This window comes from Mytilus californianus, unplaced genomic scaffold, assembly GCF_021869535.1.
Source record: "Mytilus californianus isolate M0D057914Y unplaced genomic scaffold, xbMytCali1.0.p SCAF_1, whole genome shotgun sequence".
Classification (NCBI taxonomy): domain Eukaryota; kingdom Metazoa; phylum Mollusca; class Bivalvia; order Mytilida; family Mytilidae; genus Mytilus; species Mytilus californianus.
In genome coordinates, this window is record NW_026262581.1 from 142,222,741 (window position 1) to 142,245,725 (window position 22,985).

Consider the following 22,985-nt stretch of genomic DNA (forward strand, 5'->3'; position numbering starts at 1 on the left):
TGATAGGCATACTGTCCCTTCCATCCAGTGTCAACATATCATGTAGTGTAACAATGATAGGCATACTGTCCCTTCCATCCAGTGTCAACATATCATGTAGTGTAACAATGATAGGCATACTGTCCCTTCCATCCAGTGTCAACATATCATGTAGTGTAACAATGATAGGTATACTGTCCCTTCCATCCAGTGTCAACATATCATGTAGTGTAACAATGATAGGCATACTGTCCCTTCCATCCAGTGTCAACATATCATGTAGTGTAACAATGATAGGCATACTGTCCCTTCCATCCAGTGTCAATATATCATGTAGTGTAACAATGATAGAGTGTAACAATGATAGGCATACTGTCCCTTCCATCCAGTGTCAACATATCATACAGTGTAACAATGATAGGCATACTGTCCCTTCCATCCAGTGTCAACATATCATACAGTGTAACAATGATAGACATACTATCCCTTCCATCCAGTGTCAACATATCATGTAGTGTAACAATGATAGGCATACTGTCCCTTCCATCCAGTGTCAACATATCATGTAGTGTAACAATGATAGGCATACTGTCCCTTCCATCCAGTGTCAACATATCATACAGTGTAACAATGATAGGCATACTGTCCCTTCCATCCAGTGTCAACATATCATACAGTGTAACAATGATAGGCATACTGTCCCTTCCATCCAGTGTCAACAAATCATACAGTGTAACAATGATAGGCATACTGTCCCTTCCATCCAGTGTCAACATATCATGTAGTGTAACAATGATAGGCATACTGTCCCTTCCATCCAGTGTCAACATATCATACAGTGTAACAATGATAGGCATACTGTCCCTTCCATCCAGTGTCAACATATCATACAGTGTAACAATGATAGGCATACTGTCCCTTCCATCCAGTGTCAACATATCATACAGTGTAACAATGATAGGCATACTGTCCCTTCCATCCAGTGTCAACATATCATACAATGTAACAATGATAGGCATACTGTCCCTTCCATCCAGTGTCAACATATCATGTAGTGTAACAATGATAGGCATACTGTCCCTTCCATCCAGTGTCAACATATCATGTAGTGTAACAATGATAGGCATACTGTCCCTTCCATCCAGTGTCAACATACCATACAGTGTAACAATGATAGGCATACTGTCCCTTCCATCCAGTGTCAACATATCATGTAGTGTAACAATGATAGGCATACTGTCCCTTCCATCCAGTGTCAACATATCATGTAGTGTAACAATGATAGGCATACTGTCCCTTCTATCCAGTGTCAACATACAGTACTACCTGTGACATTATCTTATTGATGGTGGCCCTAAAAATAATGTTCACCATGATGGCCCTATATGTCCATCATTATACCCCTTGTTGCTTAATTAATACACAATGTATTAATCAAAAACTTGTCAAGGATAAAGGGAAATCATGACTGCATTGAAGTGTTAAAATTATATAACTTACAGGTAAAGTGTCTCAGGTAAAATATATGTGTTTGTCAAATTTAGTTAATGTGATTATGAAATGAAATTCAAAAATAAAATGAAATAATAAAACTAGTTGAACATATTGCTTGATAAAAAAATTGTCATGACTGTTTTTTTTTGGTGTTATACCTTTTAAATAATTCTATCAATGTAAGTAATTTTTTACATGTATTTTTTTGGCAAGTGAAGAATAAATGAATATCAGTCTATCATCTTTTGATATAATGCAAACAATAGATCTGCCTTTTTCTATTGAAAAGGTGCTTCTTAGATTAATTTTCTAAAATCAAAATTGTTTATACTTTGAGAGACTGATCTGCATTCAACATTGTTTAACAAATGTTTAAGATTATCTTTAGGACTTATTCTAAATAAAATTTAGGTAATTCATTATTTCTCTATTTAATAAATATGTTCAGAATAATCATTACAGCAAAAATTGATAATATTTTTGTCATATAAACATATAATAATTAGTTTGTGACAAAATAATACAAAACCGAAAACAATATAATGCAAAGAAATAACAATTCTATAAGAAATCAAAACACATGGAAAAAATATTATGTTTCTGCCCTCAGTTCTAATGACTATTTGATAATGGAGCCAATATTTCAAACATGTTCCATGTTATAGAGGTTTAGCATTTCTTTTACTTTTTGTTCTTTGTTAAGATTTTATAAGATGTAAGATTTTATTCATAACCTGGTTAAGAGACATTATCATGAGAAGGTAAACAATTTTCAAATAGATTGTCTCTAAGTTATTATGTTAATTTTACAATCAAGGAGGAAGTGTTCTTCATCTTCCAGCAAGAGGCACAGTTTACATATTCTATCCTTTCTAGACATTTTATCCACTAATTTCTATTTCTAAATTATGACCACTAATTCTTACATTTGAGTTTACTGTTTTCATCATAGGTTTTTATTTTATTTTCAAAAATATTCTTAGTTTTGTTCTTAAACATGTTAAAATTCATTTTTAATCAAAGGCTTTAAAGAGTCTAATTCATTCAAGTCCCTGCAATTATAAACTTTATCTAAAAGGCCTGGGTTGAGTGAAATATTCTTTGCAAATGTATACCAAGAATATGCATCATGCCAGTCCTGCAGTTTTGATAATATAATACACAGAACAAAAAGTGATTAAATTAATAGACCCTTAAAATGCCACAATCTATAGAAGTGTACTTTATTTTTTCTGGAGACAGAAATAAGCCAAACTGTTGTTTCAAAAAGCAAGACATTTTTTTCTTTAAATAACTTCTTGTCAAGAGATTTACTTTATTTAGAAATAAGAACATATGTCATTATGATTAGCATTTTTGATGATAACTAGGTAGCCATTTGGAAAATTGAAGTCTCCAGTTTTGAGATTTGAAAAATATAAAAGATAAACAAAAATAGTGTTTTCCTATACCATATGATGATATTTGTAGTTTTGCTGAATAATAATAGACTGTACAACTTTGTTAACAAAATTTATTGTAAAAGGATTGATATTGATAATTTTAATTTGTTATGAAACAGGCTTTTTTAAATAACTTGCTTCATGGTTCCTTTAAACTTATCATTTGCATGATTATAACTTATAATAAATAATACAATGTAATGTACATCATGTACAATAACTTTTTTTTTACTGAAAAATAATTATTTATGAATTCTCTGTTTTGTTTTCACATGCTAGTCAATAACTTGACTTTTTGTCATTTCTACTCAAGATTCTTACCAAGAAGCAATTAAAAGAATAAAATGCAAAAAAAAATAACAAAATAAAAAATTTAAAAAAAAGATAGAAACATTAGAAAGGAAGGAAAATATATTAATATTTAAAAAATCAACAAATAATATGAATTAACAAAGACTAAAACAACATTCTAATCTATTTTTTCAAGAAAAGGTGAAATGTCAATTTTAAAATCTGAGTTACCTGTACGGGTATATTTTGATGAAACATATAAGCTGAAAACTTCAACCCTGACTGATTTCAACAGGTAACATAATTAGATAAAACATCAACCTATGTTTTTATGACCCCAAGGTTGTACTGTATCATGTAGTGTAACAATGATAGGCATACTGTCCCTTCCATCATGTGTCAACATATCATGTAGTGTAACAATGATAGGCATACTGTCCCTTCCATCCAGTGTCAACATATCATGTAGTGTAACAATGATAGGCATACTGTCCGTTCCATCCAGTGTCAACATATCATACAGTGTAACAATGATAGGCATACTGTCCCTTCCATCCAGTGTCAACATATCATGTAGTGTAACAATGATAGGCATACTGTCCCTTCCATCCAGTGTCAACATATCATACAGTGTAACAATGATAGGCATACTGTCCCTTCCATCCAGTGTCAACATATCATGTAGTGTAACAATGATAGGCATACTGTCCCTTCCATCCAGTGTCAACATATCATGTAGTGTAACAATGATAGGCATACTGTCCCTTCCATCCAGTGTCAACATATCATGTAGTGTAACAATGATAGGCATACTGTCCCTTCCATCCAGTGTCAACATATCATGTAGTGTAACAATGATAGGCATACTGTCCCTTCCATCCAGTGTCAACATATCATACAATGTAACAATGATAGGCATACTGTCCCTTCCATCCAGTGTCAACATATCATACAGTGTAACAATGATAGGCATACTGTCCCTTCCATCCAGTGTCAACATATCATACAGTGTAACAATGATAGGCATACTGTCCCTTCCATCTTGTTTCAACATATCATACAGTTCCATCCAGTGTCAACATATCATACAATGTAACAATGATAGGCATACTGTCCCTTCCATCCAGTGTCAACATATCATGTAGTGTAACAATGATAGGCATACTGTCCCTTCCATCCAGTGTCAACATATTATACAGTGTAACAATGATAGACATACTGTCCCTTCCATCCAGTGTCAACATATCATGTAGTGTAACAATGATATGCATAATGTCCCTTCCATCCAGTGTCAACATATCATGTAGTGTAACAATGATAGGCATACTGTCCCTTCCATCCAGTATCAACATATCATACAGTGTAACAATGATAGGCATACTGTCCCTTCCATCCAGTGTCAACATATCATGTAGTGTAACAATGATATGCATAATGTCCCTTCCATCCAGTGTCAACATATCATGTAGTGTAACAATGATAGGCATACTGTCCCTTCCATCCAGTGTCAACATATCATACAGTGTAACAATGATAGGCATACTGTCCCTTCCATCCAGTGTCAACATATCATACAGTGTAACAATGATAGGCATACTGTCCCTTCCATCCAGTGTCAACATATCATGTAGTGTAACAATGATAGGCATACTGTCCTTGTCAACATATCATGCACTACACTGTAACTGAAGTATGTTCACCTCGAGTGCGGGAGGTCGTGGGTTAGAACCATGGCCAGTCAGAAGGAGTTAGAGCAAACACTGGTCTGCTCCAAGTCAGAATAATGTATCTGGGTAAAGTGATTTGTCTTCCTGCAGACTGTTACCTTGTGAACTAGCACGTTAAAATCCAGCTCAGCATGTCGGTCTAATACAAAGCAGGGTTATTATTCATATTACATTAACATGTTCTTGTCCTGAATATACATATTAATTTGCCGCTGGACGTTAAGCAGGCATCCATTATCATCATCATCAAAATAACTAAAGATGTTTTCATGGTTAATTTCTCTCTGACAGTGAAGCGTTGTCGGTGTTAAATGTTTAAGTGTCTAAGATTTAAAGTTGTTCAACATGTTCATGGTATTCTTCTTCTATTTCCCTTAGATAATCTCTTTTATTAAAAATTTATTAAAAATTTATCTAAATTGAAAGTTTTTATTTTCATAATTTTATTATTTAATTAAATAATTGTTCAGACCTGTGAATAAAATTGCAAAAGCATATTGTCCCACTTTTAATATTCACCTAGAAAAAAAGCAATGAAATTTTGTGACTGTTAATTAAAGAAAATCTGAACCTCAAATTGTGAAAAGTAACAGAGAAAAAGGTCCATTATTAGATGGTTCCTTGTGTATGGTATACTTTAGAACATATTTGATTTTATCAGCTCTTCAACGCTTGGTTAAGGTTTTGGATTTTCATATATTTTGGCTGCTAGCTTCCCTGGAGAGAAGTAAATTGGAGAAATGTACATCTAGTGCTGTATAGTTTGTATAGTTAACTGTATTATATATATGATAAGATATGAAAACAAAGGAAACTTAAACAACAATGATTGTCAAAAGACAAACACCATTGTAATAATTGTCAAAAGTCTTGACAACAACATTGTAATGATTGTCAATAGTCTTGACAACAACATTGTAATGATTGTCAAAAGTCTTAAAACAACACAGTTGTAATGATTGTCAAAAGTCTTAGACAACAACATTGTAATGATTGTCAAAAGTCTTAAGACAACAACATTGTAATGATTGTCAAAAGTCGTAGACGATAACATTGTAATGATTGTCAAAAGTCTTAGACAACAACATCGTAATGATTATCATCCCAAGTCTAACATAACAACATTGTAATGATTGTCATCCTAAGTCATAGACAGCACCATAGTAATGATCGTCATCCTAAGTCATAGACAGCACCATTGTAATGATTGTCATCCTAAGTCATAGACAGCACCATTGTAATGATTGTCATCCTAAGTCATAGACAGCACCATAGTAATGATTGTCATCCTAAGTCATAGACAGCACCATAGTAATGATTGTCAAAAATATAAGACAACAACAATGTAATGATTGTCAAAAGTCTAAGACAACACCATAGTAATGATTGTCAGAGTCTAAGACAACACCATTGTAATGATTGTCAAAAATATAAGACAACACCATAGTAATGATTGTCAAAAATATAAGACAACTACAATGTAATGATTATCATCCTAAGTCATAGACAACACCATAGTAATGATTGTCAACAATATAAAACAACAACATTGTTATGATTGTCAAAAGTCTTAGACAACAACATTGTAATGATTGTCAAGAGTCTAAGACAACAACATTGTAATGATTGTCAAAAGTCTAAGACACCACCATAGTAATGATTGTCAAAAACCTAAGTCAACAACATTGTAATGATTGTCAAAAGTCTAAGACAACAACATTGTTATGATTGTCAAAAGTCTTAGACAACACCATTGTAATGATTGTCAAAAGTGAAAGACAACATAATTGTAATGATTGTCAAAAGTCTTAGACAACACCATTGTAATGATTGCCAAAGTCTTAGACAACAACATTGTAATGATTGTCAAAAGTCTTAAGACAACACAATTGTAATGATTGTCAAAAGTCTTAGACAACACCTTAGTAATGATTGTCAAAAGTCTAAGACAACACAATTGTAATGATTGTCAAAAGTCTTAGACAACACTATTGTAATGATTGCCAAAAGTCTTAGACAACATCATTGTAATGATTGTCAGAAGTCGTAAACAACACCATTGTTATGATTGTCAAAAGTCTTAATTAGACAACAAGATTGTAATGATTGTCAAAAGTCTTAGACTTCACCATTGTAATGATTGTCAAAAGTCTTAGACAACACAATTGTAATGATTGTCAAAGAAAAATAAAGGACCAACAAAAGTGTATAATGCACTATACTGGGAGCAAAGTTGATAAATATTTTCTATTATACAAAGAATATTATTCTAAGGATTGCACTAGATTGTTTTTTTTCTATTTTAGAGGATATTGATCCATCAGTCGGCAGGTTCAGAAATCTTGTATCTACTACAGTTATACCCACAAAGGTAATTCTTAGCCAAGTTAGGGAAGGGATACTTGAAATTTAGCTCTCAACATAGATTGAAAATTTATCAGACCATGACAAGCCAATAAATTATTCATCAGATTTGGTATTGTAAAATTTCTTCAATAATAAAGATTTTTTTGAATATGTTAACCATATGGAACATCCCCATCAGGATCCAAATTCCGCCAGTAGTGCATTTGAAGTTTTTTAAACAAACATGGTTTACGTCTAAGAATCAAAAGATGTGTAGTCCATGAATGAAAATTAGTTATCACAGGGATCACTGGAAGCCAAATTTTAACTTTAACCAAAGCTATTGAGTGCATAATCCAGACGTTTTATTGACTTTTTATGTGCTCCTTGGAATATTCTAAGGGTTTGACAGGGTGTTCTTTTTTTTATGTCTATGCCTCAAAGCAGCAACTATTGAACAGCTGAAAACAAATGTTTTTTTCTTCTTTAAATCTAATATTTTTTTACTCTCCCATAACAGCATTAGAACATATTTTCTCCTTTCTTGTGTTTCCCAAATATTTTACTAATCAGTAGAAAATAAAGATGGCAATTTTTTGCCAGATAAGTTAGTCAGACTCTTCGGAGTCTCTAGTTTATTGAAAAAAAGAACTTGCTTTAAATTTTGATTTGACAGTGTAAAAAAAAAGCCTTTTTTTTTCTTTTACAGCGACAGAAATTAGATGGGAATTTATTATCATCTTCAGGTTCAATGACAGACAATATAACAAAAAGACTACAAAGTTTTTCATATTCTAATCCTAATTTATATGGTGATTTGCCATCTAGTGACACTACAGCAAGTATAGCCAGTAAAATGGGAATACATTTACCAAATCTTGCTCCTGACATTGATGAAGAACCTACACCTCTGCCTGTAATAGATGCAAATCAACAGGTGGTGTTCCAGGTGGAGGAAGGTACAAAAGAACCTAGAAAGAAGAAATATGCCAAAGAAGCATGGCCAGGAAAAAAACCAACTCACTCATTTCTTGTGTAGTATTTTATTGTATTTTATGTCATCATTTTAAACAAATATGCATAAGGAGGATCACAGTTTTTCATACTTAATCATTACATGCATACATGGGTTATTTTAATGGAAATAAAGAAGACCATGTTGAATTTGAGATTTTTGCAGTTTAAAACAAGAAGTATTAGAAAAAAAATGTGTTCAGTTCCTAAATAATGCAATATTTTTAGGCAGTTAAGCTGCCTTATGCGAGCACCCTAAATTTGTGTTCTACCCAATAAATGCTGAAATACGTGCCATTGTTATTATCTAGCTGGCAATTATGTTATTTATAACTAATTGGACATTTTTTTAATACTCTTATTTCTGGAATACAAAAAATATGACCAGAAAAACCTTAAATGATCGTCGAACTACCCAAAACTTTTGAAGTTGCACATAGGAAGGAGTGCTCAATAGAAATCCGTACGTAGTTTATTATCCCCTGTGCTTTTGGCTACGATATCAAAGAACAATTGTATGAAATATTTAATCGCCGAAAATAGGTAATTACAAGTCATTTATATTTCCCAAATGGCAAAATGCTTAGGAATATTGTTCATTTACAACAAATCTCTATGATAGAGGAAATAAAGTTATATAAGTGGGCGGTAATTTTTTACTTATCTTGCCAAATAAGGTTGTTGTTATTTTATGAATGAAATGAGGTCATGAAACAGATGCGGATATCGGTGTTGATGGGATGTTTTAAGTAATGTGGACAACTCGTCCCCGAGACAAGTCGGACCGAATCCACTCAAACCGTCTTAAGAAGACAACTTTGACCGTTTGTCAGATTTACTTAGGGTTTCATAAAATATTAGACTAACATGTCTAGCGGAGCCATTAATCTTTTGTTTGTGCAATGGGGTTTATTTAGGGGTATTTGGAGAGGCCTGAAGAAGGGAGGGATTTACTATAGAACCCTATGGGATTTTATTTTTTTAAATTTTCAAATGACTATTTCTCGAAAACAGTAAGTGATAGACACATGCAGTCTTCAGTAATGAGAACAGGACAATAAAAAAAATCAACCAAACTATAGGATGAGTCCCTGGGGGTCATCCCAACCCCCTTCAATTTGAAAATGTACTTTTATCTTGTAAACTGTCAAGATCCCCACCCCTAAACAATAAATATACGTACTTTTATGGGACAATAAAAGAAATCAAATGAAAATAATTTGGGGGAGTCCCCGGTGTCGTCCCACCCCCTCCTGTTTGAGAACTTGGAAATGGTCGAGATCCCCACCCCTAAACCATATATATTCATGTATGGGACAATAAAACAAATCAAATAAAATATAGGTGAGTCCCCCGGGTCACCCCACCCCCTCCTGTTTGAGAACTTTAAAACGGTCGAGATCCCCACCCCTAATCCATATATATTCATGTATTGGACAATGTAACAAATCAAATGAAATATATGGGGAGTCCCTGGGGTCACCCCAACCCCTCCTGTTTGAGAACTTGGAAATGGTTGAGATCCCCATCCCTAAACCATATACATTCATGTATGGGACAATAAAACAAATCAAATGAGATATAGGGGGAGTCCCTGGGGACACCTCACCCCTCCTGTTTGAGAACTTGTAAACAGTCAAGATCCCCACCCCTAAACCATATATATTCATGTATGGGACAATATAACATATCAAATGAAATATATGGGGAGTTCCTCGGGTCACCCCACCCCCTTCTGTTTGAGATCATGGAAATGGTCGAGATCCCCACCCCTAAACCATATATATTCATGTATGGGACAATAAAGCAAATCAAATGAAACATAGGGGGAGTCCATGGGGACATCCCACCCCCTTTTGTTTGAGAACTTGTAATCAGTCAAGATCCCCACCCCTAAACCATATATATTCATGTATGGGACAATATAACAAATCAAATGAAATATTCGGTGGGTCACCCCACCCCCTCCTTTTTGAGAACTTGGAAATGGTCGAGATCCCCACCCTTAAACCATATGTATTCATGTATGGGACAATCTAACAAATCAAATGAAATATATGGGGAGTCCCTGGGGTCACCCCAACCCCTCCTGTTATAGAACTTGGAAATGGTTGAGATACCCACACCTAAACCATATTTATTCCTGTTCATCATTTCAAAAAGATTTGAATGACATACAGGGTCAATCTCCTAGGTGTCACATATGCATATCACTTTACTAGACCAAACCAATATGAACTGGACTTTGCCCAATGTCAGGAGACCATGGGAATGACGAACTATGGGGCTTTGTTTGGGAGACTTCGTAACGGCATCCTGTTACAATTATTTCTTGTTTATTATAAGTTGATGCAAAAAATGAGTCTAGGTTAATTGAATTTATTTTAATTATTTATTAAATTATTTCCGGGCCTATAATAATTTTCATTTATGGCTCATTTTAAAGAAAACTTATAAATCTTTCAAGCAGTGAAAAGCCGAGAATGTTTGACCAACTGTTTTAATATCACCTGTCATTTTATTCCAAACTTGGTATGGAGTAAGATCATGCACTTGGGGGTGAAGATGGGGGTCATTTACATTGATATATGAGTTGCTTTTTAAACCTTGATGAAATATTAATTAATTTGCCTTAATAATCAATTCATTTAATGAACATAAATGTACAATATACGAATTTTTGATGTTTGTTCTTTCAAATCTTAAAAAAAAAATTGAAGCAACACTGCCACAGTTTTCATAATTACGTTTGCCTTGGTGTTTGGTTAACTGCCTACAGTTTAAAAAAGTTTTTTGCCTGAAGAATAATTTTTTGGGATTTAAGTCATGAATTTAAAAGTCTCTTTTTTCTTTAAACTTCATTTGAATGATGATGGTTTCTTAAACTTGTAAAGCAACTTGAATTAATTATCAGAAATGAGATGTCTTATAGCCTTTACAGTTATTGCATGGCAGCAAAAAAGGAATATTATATTTTAGAATTATTTGTAACTAGTGACAGACAAATTAGGGATTGTCATGCCTTTTAGCACTAATTGGTTTATCAATGTATTTGAGTAAAAACATACAGTTGTGACAAGTATTAATAAAATGATAAAAGTAAAGCTTAAAGTCAACTTGCTTAAACATAGCTTAAATGTTTAGGGAAAATTTTGTGAACACATCAGAATTTTCTTAAAATTTTATCTTTTTGTGTTTCTGTTCAGCAGTTTTATCTGTTAGAACTGATGTTTTTCCTGTATCTATAATGAGACGAATCTCAAGAGTTGCATTCTGTACACCATGGGTTTAACTATATTAGGACCAATATATCTGTAATGAGATGAATCTCAAGAGTTGCCTTCTGGACACCAAGGGTTTTACTATATTAGGACCAAAAAATGATTTTGAGTAAGTTTCAATAGTCTCCCATTAAGAACAGTCTGTGTGGTGGTTCAAATTTTAAGATAGCTCTATTTTCATATATGTGGCCCAAAACACAATTATTTCATAGTGCATTTCTTTTACACAAAAAACACAAATTAAATCAAAATTATTGAAAAGTCTATCGGCTCTAACTTAAAATATGGACAATTTTATGTTAAGGGGGTCAGTAATTCAGTTTGACAGCTTCAGACATACTAATTTTTGACCTTTTCAAACTGGACCAAATCACTACTTTACCTAAATATTCATGCCCCAAATTTTTTTTACATGTAATTTCATACCCTTACTTACTATTTTTGCATAAAATGTAAAGACATAAATATAAAAGGTATATGAACAAAATTTGCAAGTTACACACTGTCCACAATAGGGACTAGGGGAAAATCAAAGGACAATAACTGTGTGCCAGGACCTAATAACAGTAAAACAACAAAAAATCAAGTAAATTTCATCCATATAACAGAATTACAAAACTGTTTATGCCAATACATTGACTGAAATGAAAAAAATATTAAAAATAGGTGATAAGGCTACATCTTTGTAAGACAAAACTTTGTTGATATTTTTGGTATTGTGTCTGAACAACATTGATTATGCCTTGTACAACAAAGCTGCCAGGAGTATCATTTCTTGGGGTAAAGATAGCATGAAATGCAATCAAAACTCTATGGTACTGACTTAATGTTTATAAATAAAGGCAACAGTAGTATACCAAAGTACAATAGTCATAATTCGATTAAGCAAAAACAAATCCGGGTAACACAAAATATAGTGCATTGATCAATAACATTCTATACATGCTGTCCATGAACATATCCAGAAATTTATCAATGAAATATATGCTCTGACATTCAAGTTACAAAATGATTTTATACTTGTTGAGAAAGTTACATAACTTGTGCAAGGTGCAAGAATCTGTCTGTTCTCAAAATATCAATGATGTCATTGTTAAAGTAATCTTTAAAATTGGAGTTATCTTCCTTTGTCCATAACTGTAGTTTAATCAACTAAAGGCAATGCTTTATACAATGCAATGTTTAATTTTACTTCTCACTGATAAATTAAAGCATTCTTTACCCTTCAGTGCTCACAAGCACTTTGATTTTGTCTTGCCTGCAGCAAAAGTCGAAGAATGAGAGACATAGGGATTGCTATCCTGGGGGGTTAAACTATTTGAATAAAGCTTTATTTTTCAAATGGTTAAATACCTGGATTCTTCATATCTTGCATGCAGATACCCATGCAGATTACAAAAGTTTCCGTCTGTCCATTGTCCTTAACCTCATTTTCATGGTGCAGAATTCTTAATTGAAGATCTATCATGAAACTAATTATGTGTTTTTTTATACGACCGAAAAATTTTGCGGTCGTATATTGTATGACTTTCGCGTCGTCGTCGTCGTCGTCCGAAGACACATTGGTTTTCGCACAATAACTTTAGTTTAAGTGAATAGATATCTATGAAATTTAAATATAAGGTTTAAAACCACAAAAGGAAAGTTGGGATTGATTTTGGGGGTTATGGTCCCAATAGTTTAGGAATTAGGGGCCAAAAAGGGGCCCAAATAAGCATTTTTCTAGTTTCATGACAATAACTTTTTAAACAGTGTATGGATCTCTCTGTAATTATACCACAAGTTTCCATACCACAAAGGGATGGTTAGGATTGGCTTTGGGGGGTCAATTCGCAACAGCATAGTGTATTATACAAAAGCAAAAAATTGAATATAAATTCAAATCATATAACCAATTCTAAGTTCTTTGACTACAGTTATTCTGTGTCAGAAACCTATTATGTTTCAAATATTGAATTACAATCCAAATTCAGACCTGTATCAAGCGCGAATATTGTGTCCATTTTTGCCCTAACTGTTCAGGGTTGGACCTCTTCGGTCGTATCCATTTGCGCTCGGCGAAGCAATTTATTTTACTTGCAGAAACTTTATACACCATTTTAATCATCTACTGCCAACTTTTGACATGTTATTTACCTTTAAATTAAGAAAATATTGGTCAAAGAGCTACTTAATTTTAGATAAACACTTGCACATAGTTCCTTTGTAAATCAAAATTTATAATAAATCACTATTTATGACATGATGTGAAAAAGTAATATATCAAATTTAATTAGTTGATAAGAATTATGAAAGTTTTTTATCAGTAATTTATGCTTGTGTAAGTTATTGAATAAAATTTGGTACAAGATGTGTATTGATATGAAAGTTGATTCCTACACTTTTTAGCTCACCTTGCCCAAAGGGCCTAGTGAATTTTACTCATCACTTGGCGCCGTCGTCCGTCATCGTCCGTCATTTACTTTTACAAAAATGACCCCGACTACCACCCAACATGGCCGACATGACTAAAAATAGAACATAGGGGTAAAATGCAAGTTTTGTCTTATATTTTGAACTGTTATAAAAGGAGAAAATCTGAAAGGAGCAAAACTGCTCAGAATAATGAACTCTACCAATTGTCCATATACGTCAAAACTGTTAGACAAATTCTTATAGGAGTTATTGCCCATAATGACAAATTTTTACCATTTTTTATCATTTTTGCCTATTAACATGAAAACTATGATATTTAGAGAGAAACATTTTTTTTCCGTTATTCCTCATATGATTTAAATAAACACTTTAAATCACAAAAATGATCAGCAAGGCAAGATCTATTAAAAAGTTAAATTTTGTCGATATAGTTAGTAGACTGTCACTCTTCATAGGAGTGATTTCCCTTTAATGAGGATTTTTTTACCCTCTTTTGTGTTTTGAACAAAAACTTAAGAAGATAGAGAGAAACTAAACAGACTAAAAGATCAGTAATACAAGATCAACAAAACAGATTTTTGTCATGATTTCTATTCTCGCCTACAATGTTGGAGAGTAGCATTTGTTGAATATGCATATAGACCAAGGTGAGCGACACAGGCTCTTTAGAGCCGCTAGTTTGTTTGTTCACAACGATTTGAAATTATGCTGACAACTTTCCCAGTCCTACCTTAAAAGAAGTACACGTTTTTTTAAGAGAATTTCATGAGCTGAAAGGGGTGATTTTAAAAGGAAAATAATACTGGTAATTTTTAGTGAAATAATGAAAATGATGACGTTTTACATTTCAATCCTCGTATTTTATGTTTTTTTTTCAGTCCTTTGGTTTCTTCTCTGTTAAAAATGTTTATACACAAGTTAACATTTTGGGCTAAAATCAGTATCCAAAGATGTGATGGTTGTCTCTATGTAAATGTCTTACAGAAGAAAAAACATTGAAAATGAGATAAAAAAAAGAAAAAATACCTGTATAAAAAAAATGGTTGGATCACAGCACCGACGAAGCTTTGATTTTTATCGAGCTTGCGACTTCTGTCGCAGAAAGCGACATATCGGAGAAAGCGAGACCTAGGGATAATGAACCGGCGGCGGCGGCAGCGTTAACACACTTCTTAAAAACTTTAAATTTCAGAAGTTAAAGACCTGGATCCTTCATACTTTGTATATAGATGACTTATGCTGTCATATGTCCATTGTCCTTGACCTCATTTTCGTGGTTCAGTGACTAATTAAAAAGAAGTTAAGATTTTTAGTATTCTTAATTTCTCTCTTATTATGAGTAATTGGATAACTATATATGCTGTGTGCGTACATTACAAGGTCCTCATGCCTGTCAAACAGTTTTCACTTGACCTCGACCTCATTTCATGGATCAGTGAACATAGTTAAGTTTTCGTTGTCAAGTCCATATCTCAGAAACTAAAAGTAATAGGTCTACTATATTTGGTGTATGGAATGATTGTAAGGTGAACATGTCCAACTGGCAGGTGTCTTCTGACCTTGACCTCATTTTCATGGTTCAGTGGTTAAAGTTTAGTTTTTGTGTTTTGGTTTTTTTAAAGGCAGTGCTTTAATGCCTTTCTAGTTGCCGGGTTAATCCTTCCTTCCGCGATATCCAACTTATCTACGTGGGGGGTCATTAGACTCCAAGTAGATCCGGAAATGTTGAATTCTCTCCTCTTCTTATTGCGATATAAAATGTTTTTTGTTTCATTTCATTTACATTGGGAAATAGAGAAACGATCATTGTGTTTTGTTAGTTTTAAAAACTTTTGATATATTAGTATTTTGCATTATAAGCAGTCAACCGATTGACAAACTAGAATTATTTAAATTCCGTGTGGAAAGAGCTCGGGTTAATTTCGAGTGTTATCTGCAATCTAGATGTTTATAAATCATTTCAGTCGTTGATATAATAATTAAAGGTCGACTGAACATGAATTATATTATACAATTTAAAGCGCATTTCTGTTTATGCACGTGAACCCGTCTAACGTTATTTTCGCAGTTATATAAAGTAGCAAATTATCGTTCCTGAATAGGTGGCGCCGTGGTAGCGGATCCTGTTCCTCTACTTCCGGTTTCTGCACTGTGCAACTATTTCAGTTATATTTTTAATTAACGATGCCAAGTACTTGTTGTTGTGTACCTGGATGTCATTTAAGAGGAGGAAATGCATTTCCAAATGACTTAAAAAGAAGGAAAAGTTGGACCAACGCCATGGCCCATACGCAGATTGGACGAGAACACGATGATATCGTGGAGTCCATCTCAATCAGCTGTTGTTTGCAAGGCACGTTTTACTGAAAAAGACTACGTGCAGGAAACTATTCATGGTAAAACTCTATTTTCCTTGTGAAATATATAGTTATATATGTAATCGCCATGCGAATAAACCAAAGTCTGTTTACAACCGCAATTATCGTTTTAGAATAAAAGGGGGTGGGTAATTCAAGACGTCATAATTTTTTGGATTACGATTCAATGTGATCTGTTTGAGATTTTTTGGTGATTGCTACAATTATAATGATTTCTTACAAGAGGTATATCATACTGAGAATTATTTTAGCAGTAATTATGCTAATGTAGTAATGACAGGAATGCATAAGCTATGCCTCATAGACTTTCTTGAAAAATATCAATGACAATGTTAACAGGAACAAAACAATGACATGCTCTCATCTATATTATAGTTATTTAGGTACAAACAATGTACGTTTGTTGCATAAGTCTCTCATTGTTTGTCCTTTGGATTGACATAACATACATTTGAATCAGGCAAACATAGTTTTATCCAGATTGTAATGAATAAATCTAGTTAATATTTCGCCAGGTAGTACAAAGTATACATTGCTAATGGAATTTCATTTAATTATAAAAAAAACTAATGTTTTATAACCTTTTTCAGGGCGCAAACCCACCATACAGAGACTTAAGTCTACTGCAATTCCCAGCCTATTTTCCTGGACCAAGCAAGAGACTGAATCGTCCACAAAAAGAAAAATCAGGGCAGTTTCCTGTGAAAACAAAAGAACTAAACTTGATGAATATTGTAGTAGAAATCTAGAGGAAAGTTTTGATTGTAAAGTTGGTTTTCCTGAAGAAGTCATTCATACTGCAGAAAGGATTTATGACTGTCCACCACCAACTGCCGAGCTAATGTTGAGCTTCACAGATGGAATTACGCAAACACCATCAATGCCTATGTTTTCAGCAGAGAATTTTGAAATGAAGACACGTGACACAGCCATGCATTTTTATACCGGTTTAGAGTTGTATACTAAATTTTTATTTGTTTTGACCACACTTGGTCCAGCAGCACATTGTTTGAGATACATATATTTTCAAATTGATAGGGTGTCAGTTGAAAATCAGTTTTTTTATGACTTTGATGAAATTGAGGCATCATACAACCAACTTTGAACTGTCTAGATTCTAGATTGAATCTAGTGTTAAGAATATTGTGTATACATGGATTGTTTTTATGTCTAAACAGTGGTGTGAGGCTAACACTTGGCCATCTAGTGGTTTAGTCAGGTATTTTTCACCATTCAACTTCAAATTAAAGTTTCCTACGACTTGGATTATTATTGACAGCACAGAATATCCCGTGATAAAACCTAAAGCTCCTAGAGCTCAGGCAACCTTTTCATGAAATAAAAACAGAAACACTGAAAATTCTTGAATGTTCGACACCTGGTGGTTTAGTCAACTATGTCTCTATGTCACATAGAGCGAATTATTGGACTTGGCAAAACATACAAAATTCTAATAAATCCTATGAATGGAACTGAAACAAAACTTTCATCTGAAATAACATTTAGTTGTTTTATGTTGTGTAATTTTAGAACTTGTATTGTGCCAAAGGATGCATAAATAAAAGTGACGCAATGAATTTTGTTCTGATATATATATATTTACAATTACATGCACATGTAAATTGTAATGCATATAAAAATAAGGAGATGTGGTATGATATTCAGTGAGTTTATCAAACTAAAGTGCATAAGAAATGGGTTTAAGCAGTTACAGGTGTTACTGTCACCGTACAATCTCCAACAATGAGAAAAACTCGTACCCTGTAAAAAATTTCAGAGATCTTACAACTAAGTTTTGTTGTCTCACCTTGACTTTGGTGAATTTTTTATATCTGTTGATGTAAATATAAAAAAGAAGATGTGGTATGATTGCCAATGAGACAACTCTCCACACATGCACAAGAGACCAAATGACACAGAAATTAACAGCTATAGGTCACAGTACGGCCTTCAACAATGAGCAAAGCCCATACCGCACAGTCAGCTATAAAAGGCCCAGAAATGACAATGTAAAACAATTCAAACAAGAAAACTAACGGCCTATTTTATGTAAAAAAATGAACAAATATAACAAATATGCAACACATAAACAAACGACAACCTCTGAATTACACTTTTATAGGCTCCTGACTTGGGACAGGCACATACATGTACAAACAGAATGTGGCGGGCTTAAACATGTTAGCGGGATCCCAACCCTCCCCTAACCTGGGACAGTGGTGTAACAGTACAATATAAGAAAGAACTATAAAAATCAGTCGAAAGAGGCTAAACTCATCAGATGGATAAATACAAATACAAGTGGACGTGGTCGGGTAGTTGTACATCCAAACAACAAAAAGACACTAAGTACAAATCTGAGAGTACTCGCAGTTACTGACAGCTAGTTCAAAGCCACTAACAACTGATAAAAAAATCTTGCATCTAAGACTAAATAATCAATCCGTAAGCTCCCTTTAGAATTTTATAAATTTTAGATTTTACATTTCTGAGTTATGGGGTTTTATTCATTAAAAAAGGGGGGATTTTCCAGTCTTTGGACAACAACTCAAAAATGCTTTAAGCAGTTCACATGAAACCGTGGTGAATTATTTATAGCTATTGATGTAATCTCCCTATTGATTTTCATCAATTTCAAATATGACATTGAGAAGAAATTGAACTTTATTTGTTTATAGTCTGGCAACAGATTTATTAAGTATTGCACAACAGCCCAGTGTATTGCACAACAGCAAGAAATCTTTAATTGAATATAAATTCAATTCATATAACCGATTTCAAGTTCATTGACTACATTTATTCAGAAACTATAATATGTCAAATATTTAATTACAATCCAAATTCAGACCTGTATCAAGCTTGAATATTGTGTCCATTTTTGCCCCAGCTGTTCAGGGTAGTACCTCTGCGGGTGTATCCAGCTCTGCTCAGCGAATCAGTTTATTTCTTAATTAAGAACTCCTTTTTATACGACCGCAAAAACATTTTTGTGGTCGTATATTGGTATGACGTTGGCGTCGTCGTCGTCGTCCGAAGACACATTAGTTTTCGCACTCTAACTTTAGTTTAAGTGAATGGATCTCAATGAAATTTTAAAATAAGGTTCAATACCACAAAAGGAAAGTGGGGATTGATTTTGGGGGTTATGGTACCAACAGTTAAGGAATTAGGGGCCAAAAATAAGCATTTTTGTAACTTCCAGACATAACTTGTGTGTAAGTGTATGGATCTCTCTGACATTGTACCACAAGGTTCCATATCACAAAGGGAATGCTGGGATTGATTTTTGGGGGTAATTGCCTCCAAATTTTAGGAATTAGGGGCCAAAAAGGGGCAAAAAACAAGCATTTTCGTTTAGTTACATACATTTTTTTTGTACCTGAGGTCGTTGAATATAGATCATTATATAAATAAGGAGATGTGTTATGATTGCCAATGAAAAAACTAAGGATTTTCTTATCCAAGGAATAGATTACCTTAGCCGTATTTGGCACAACTTTTTGTAATTTTGGGTCCTCAATGCTCTTCAACTTTGTACTTGTTTGGCTTTGTTACTATTTTGATCTGAACGTCACTGATGAGTCTTATGTAGACGAAACACACGTCTGGCGTATTAAATTATAATCCTGGTACCTTTGATAACTAATTTGACTATAAACATAGATAAAAAAGGTACAAACTGGACATAATGCACTAGTTCATAAACAAGTGAGAACAATCGCCTTCATATAGTGCTCAGAATATGACATTCATAAAACTTATTCAATATCATTAGAGAACTCTAAATCTTAAATACTGAAAGCCACCTGTACTATGCAAGATAATGATATAACTGGACTTAAAATACACACAACCTGTAATTAACTGCCTTTACAGCGCTTTCGTGCTTTGATTTAAATACTGTATGGAATAGGTCATATATTTGGTGTATGAAAATATTAAAATGTACATGTCAGTCTGGCAGGTTTTATTTGACCTTAATCTCATTTTTACGGTTCATTGCTCAATGATACGTTTTTGTGTTTTTGTCTGTTTTTCTTAAACTATGAGCAATAGGTCAACTATATTTGGTGTATGGAATGATTGTTAGGTGTATATGTCTGTCTCGCAGTTATCATCTGACCTTGACCTAATTTTCATGGTTCATTAATAAATGTTAAGTTTTCCTGGTTAAGTTTGTTTCTTAGATATAATGTGCAATAGGTCAACTATATTTAAAGCATAGAATGACTGTAAGGTGTACATTTCTGTCTGACAGGGTTCATCTGACCATGACCACATTTCATGGTTCTTGGCTCAATATAAAGTTTTCATGGTTTAGTCTGTTTCTTGTAAACTATAAGCAATAGGTCAACTTTATTTCGTGTATGGAATGATTTTAAGGTGTAGATGTATTTCTGGCTTGGTTTATCTGACCTTCACCTCATTTTTTTTGTTCATGTTAAGTTTATGTGATACTTGTAATAAAACTTTATATTAAGAACCATCAACATAAAATCTATGGTCAGTAAAGTAGGCGAGACATTTCAGCGTGTACACTCTTGTGTCGTATGAATTTCTCACTTATTATTAGTAATAAGATATCTAGATTTGGTATATGGGTTCCTTTCATCCAGACAGGGATCACTTGACCTTGACTTCATTTCATGGATTAGTGATCAAGGTTAAAGTTACATGATTAGGTTGTTTCTCAGATACTATAAGCAGTAGGTCAACTATGTGTTGTTTAGTGAATGATTGTAAGGGGTACATGTCAGTTTGGCAGGATTCATCAGATCTTTACCTGATGTTCATGGGTCATTGGTCCATGTTAAGTTTTTGTGTTTTGATTTTTGCAAATACTGTAAGCAATAGGTCAATCATAGTTGGTGTATGTCATTTTCATGGTTCATTATTCAATATTAAGTTTGCTTGGTTAAGTCTGTTTCTTAAATATCATAGGCAATAGGTCAACTTTATTTGGTCCCTGGAATGAATGAAAGATGAACATGTCTGTCTGACATGTTTTATTTGACCTTGACCTCATTTTCATGGTTTATTGATATGTGGTAAGTTTTTACAGTTTGGTTTGTTTCTTTGCTTTGATACTATCAAAGGTGTACATGTCTGTCTGCCAGGGTATTTCTGACCTTTACCTTACTGTCATACGATAAATGATAATGTTGAGTTACTTGTATTTAAACCTTTATTTTTAAGACTGTCAACATTAAACCAATAATAGTCCGTAAAGCTGGCGACACATTTCAGTGTGCGCACTCCTGTTACCAATCTCTCAGTCTGTTTCTCTGTCAATCATCCAGAAAATAATTTGTCTGCTCTAGGCAGGATATGAAGTGTTTCGTAGGCTTTAAACAATTAAGCCGCAGCAGTTAAAAAAGAGTACAAAGGGTAAACTCTGGTGTTAAACAAGAGTGGGCAATTACTGCTTTTTTATCTATTATCTATTAATGACTTTCATTATGTTACACTGATTAACAACCGTAAAGGCGTCGGAACCAAAGCATCATGCTGTAGTGGAAAGATAAAGGGTAAAAGTAGAGCTTCACTAGGGGTGGGCAATTCCTGCTTCTTTATCCATTAATGACTTTCATTTTGTTACTTCTGTTAAAAGCCGTTAATGATGCAGAACCAAAGCATCATACTATAGTGGAAAGGTAAAAGGTAAATCTCGTGCTTCTCAAAGGGATGGTAATTCGTTCTCCATTGGCAACTTTCATCATGTAACTCGCGTTGAAAGCCATTAATGATTCAGAACCAATGCATCATGCTGTAGTGGAAAGGTAAAGGGTTAGTATGGAGCTTCACAAGGGTTGACAACTCTTGCTTTCTTCTCCATTGGTGACTTTCATCATGTTACTCTCGTGGAAAGCCATGATGATGCAGAACCAATGTATCATGCTATAGTGGATAGGTAAAGGGTTAGTCTGGACATTCACAAAGGTAGGCTTCCTTCTCCATTGGTGACTTTCATCATGTTACTCTCGTGGAAAACCGTTCATGATATAGAACCAAAACATCATGATATAGTGGAAAGGTAAAGGGTTACTTAGGTGCTTCTCAAGGTTGGACAATTCGTGCTTTATTTTCCTTTAGTTTCTTTCATCATGTTACTCGCGTTGAAAGTCAATAACGATGCTGAACTAAAGCATCATACTACAGTGGAAAGGTAAAGGGTTAAATTTGGTTGTCCAACTTTAAACATTATAAAAAAAAGAATGGTAGAGTCTCTAACATTTTAAGGGATGACAAACTTTTCTTATTAAGAACTCAAGTTGGAACAGCCAGCAGCAACGTTTCAAAGCTATCGTTATTATATCAAAACAGTCAAATCTAAAGAATAAAACAATATCGTTTTGAAAGATTGTAAAGAGTCTGACTTTTTCTAAAAGTGGTATAATATAGTAATTCAACTAGTCTAGATAAAACTAAGTACATTTAGTCTAAATGAAAATAATGAGATGTGGTATGATTGTCAATATGAATAAGACAACTGTCAATCCGAGTCCAAAGGACGTAGATGTTAGCAACTGGTCAAAGGACCTTCAACGATGAGTAAAACGTCTACCATAATGTCGGCTATAAGAGTCAACTTGACAAAGTCTGAAACAATTCAAAGAA

General features: G+C 33.7%; 1 protein-coding gene across 1 annotated transcript in view; it reads left to right on the forward strand.

The window, feature by feature from the left end:
- The window catches only part of LOC127737780 (nuclear inhibitor of protein phosphatase 1-like), a 49,464-nt gene extending 40,879 nt beyond the window's left edge, over positions 1 to 8,585 (forward strand). Inside the window, exons 6-7 of the mRNA XM_052248697.1 lie at positions 7,240 to 7,304; positions 7,989 to 8,585. Of these exons, the coding sequence (XP_052104657.1) occupies positions 7,240 to 7,304; positions 7,989 to 8,318 (395 nt within the window). The 3' untranslated portion in view covers positions 8,319 to 8,585. The remainder of the gene's footprint in view (positions 1 to 7,239; positions 7,305 to 7,988) is intronic.
- The last annotated feature ends 14,400 nt before the right edge of the window (positions 8,586 to 22,985 follow it).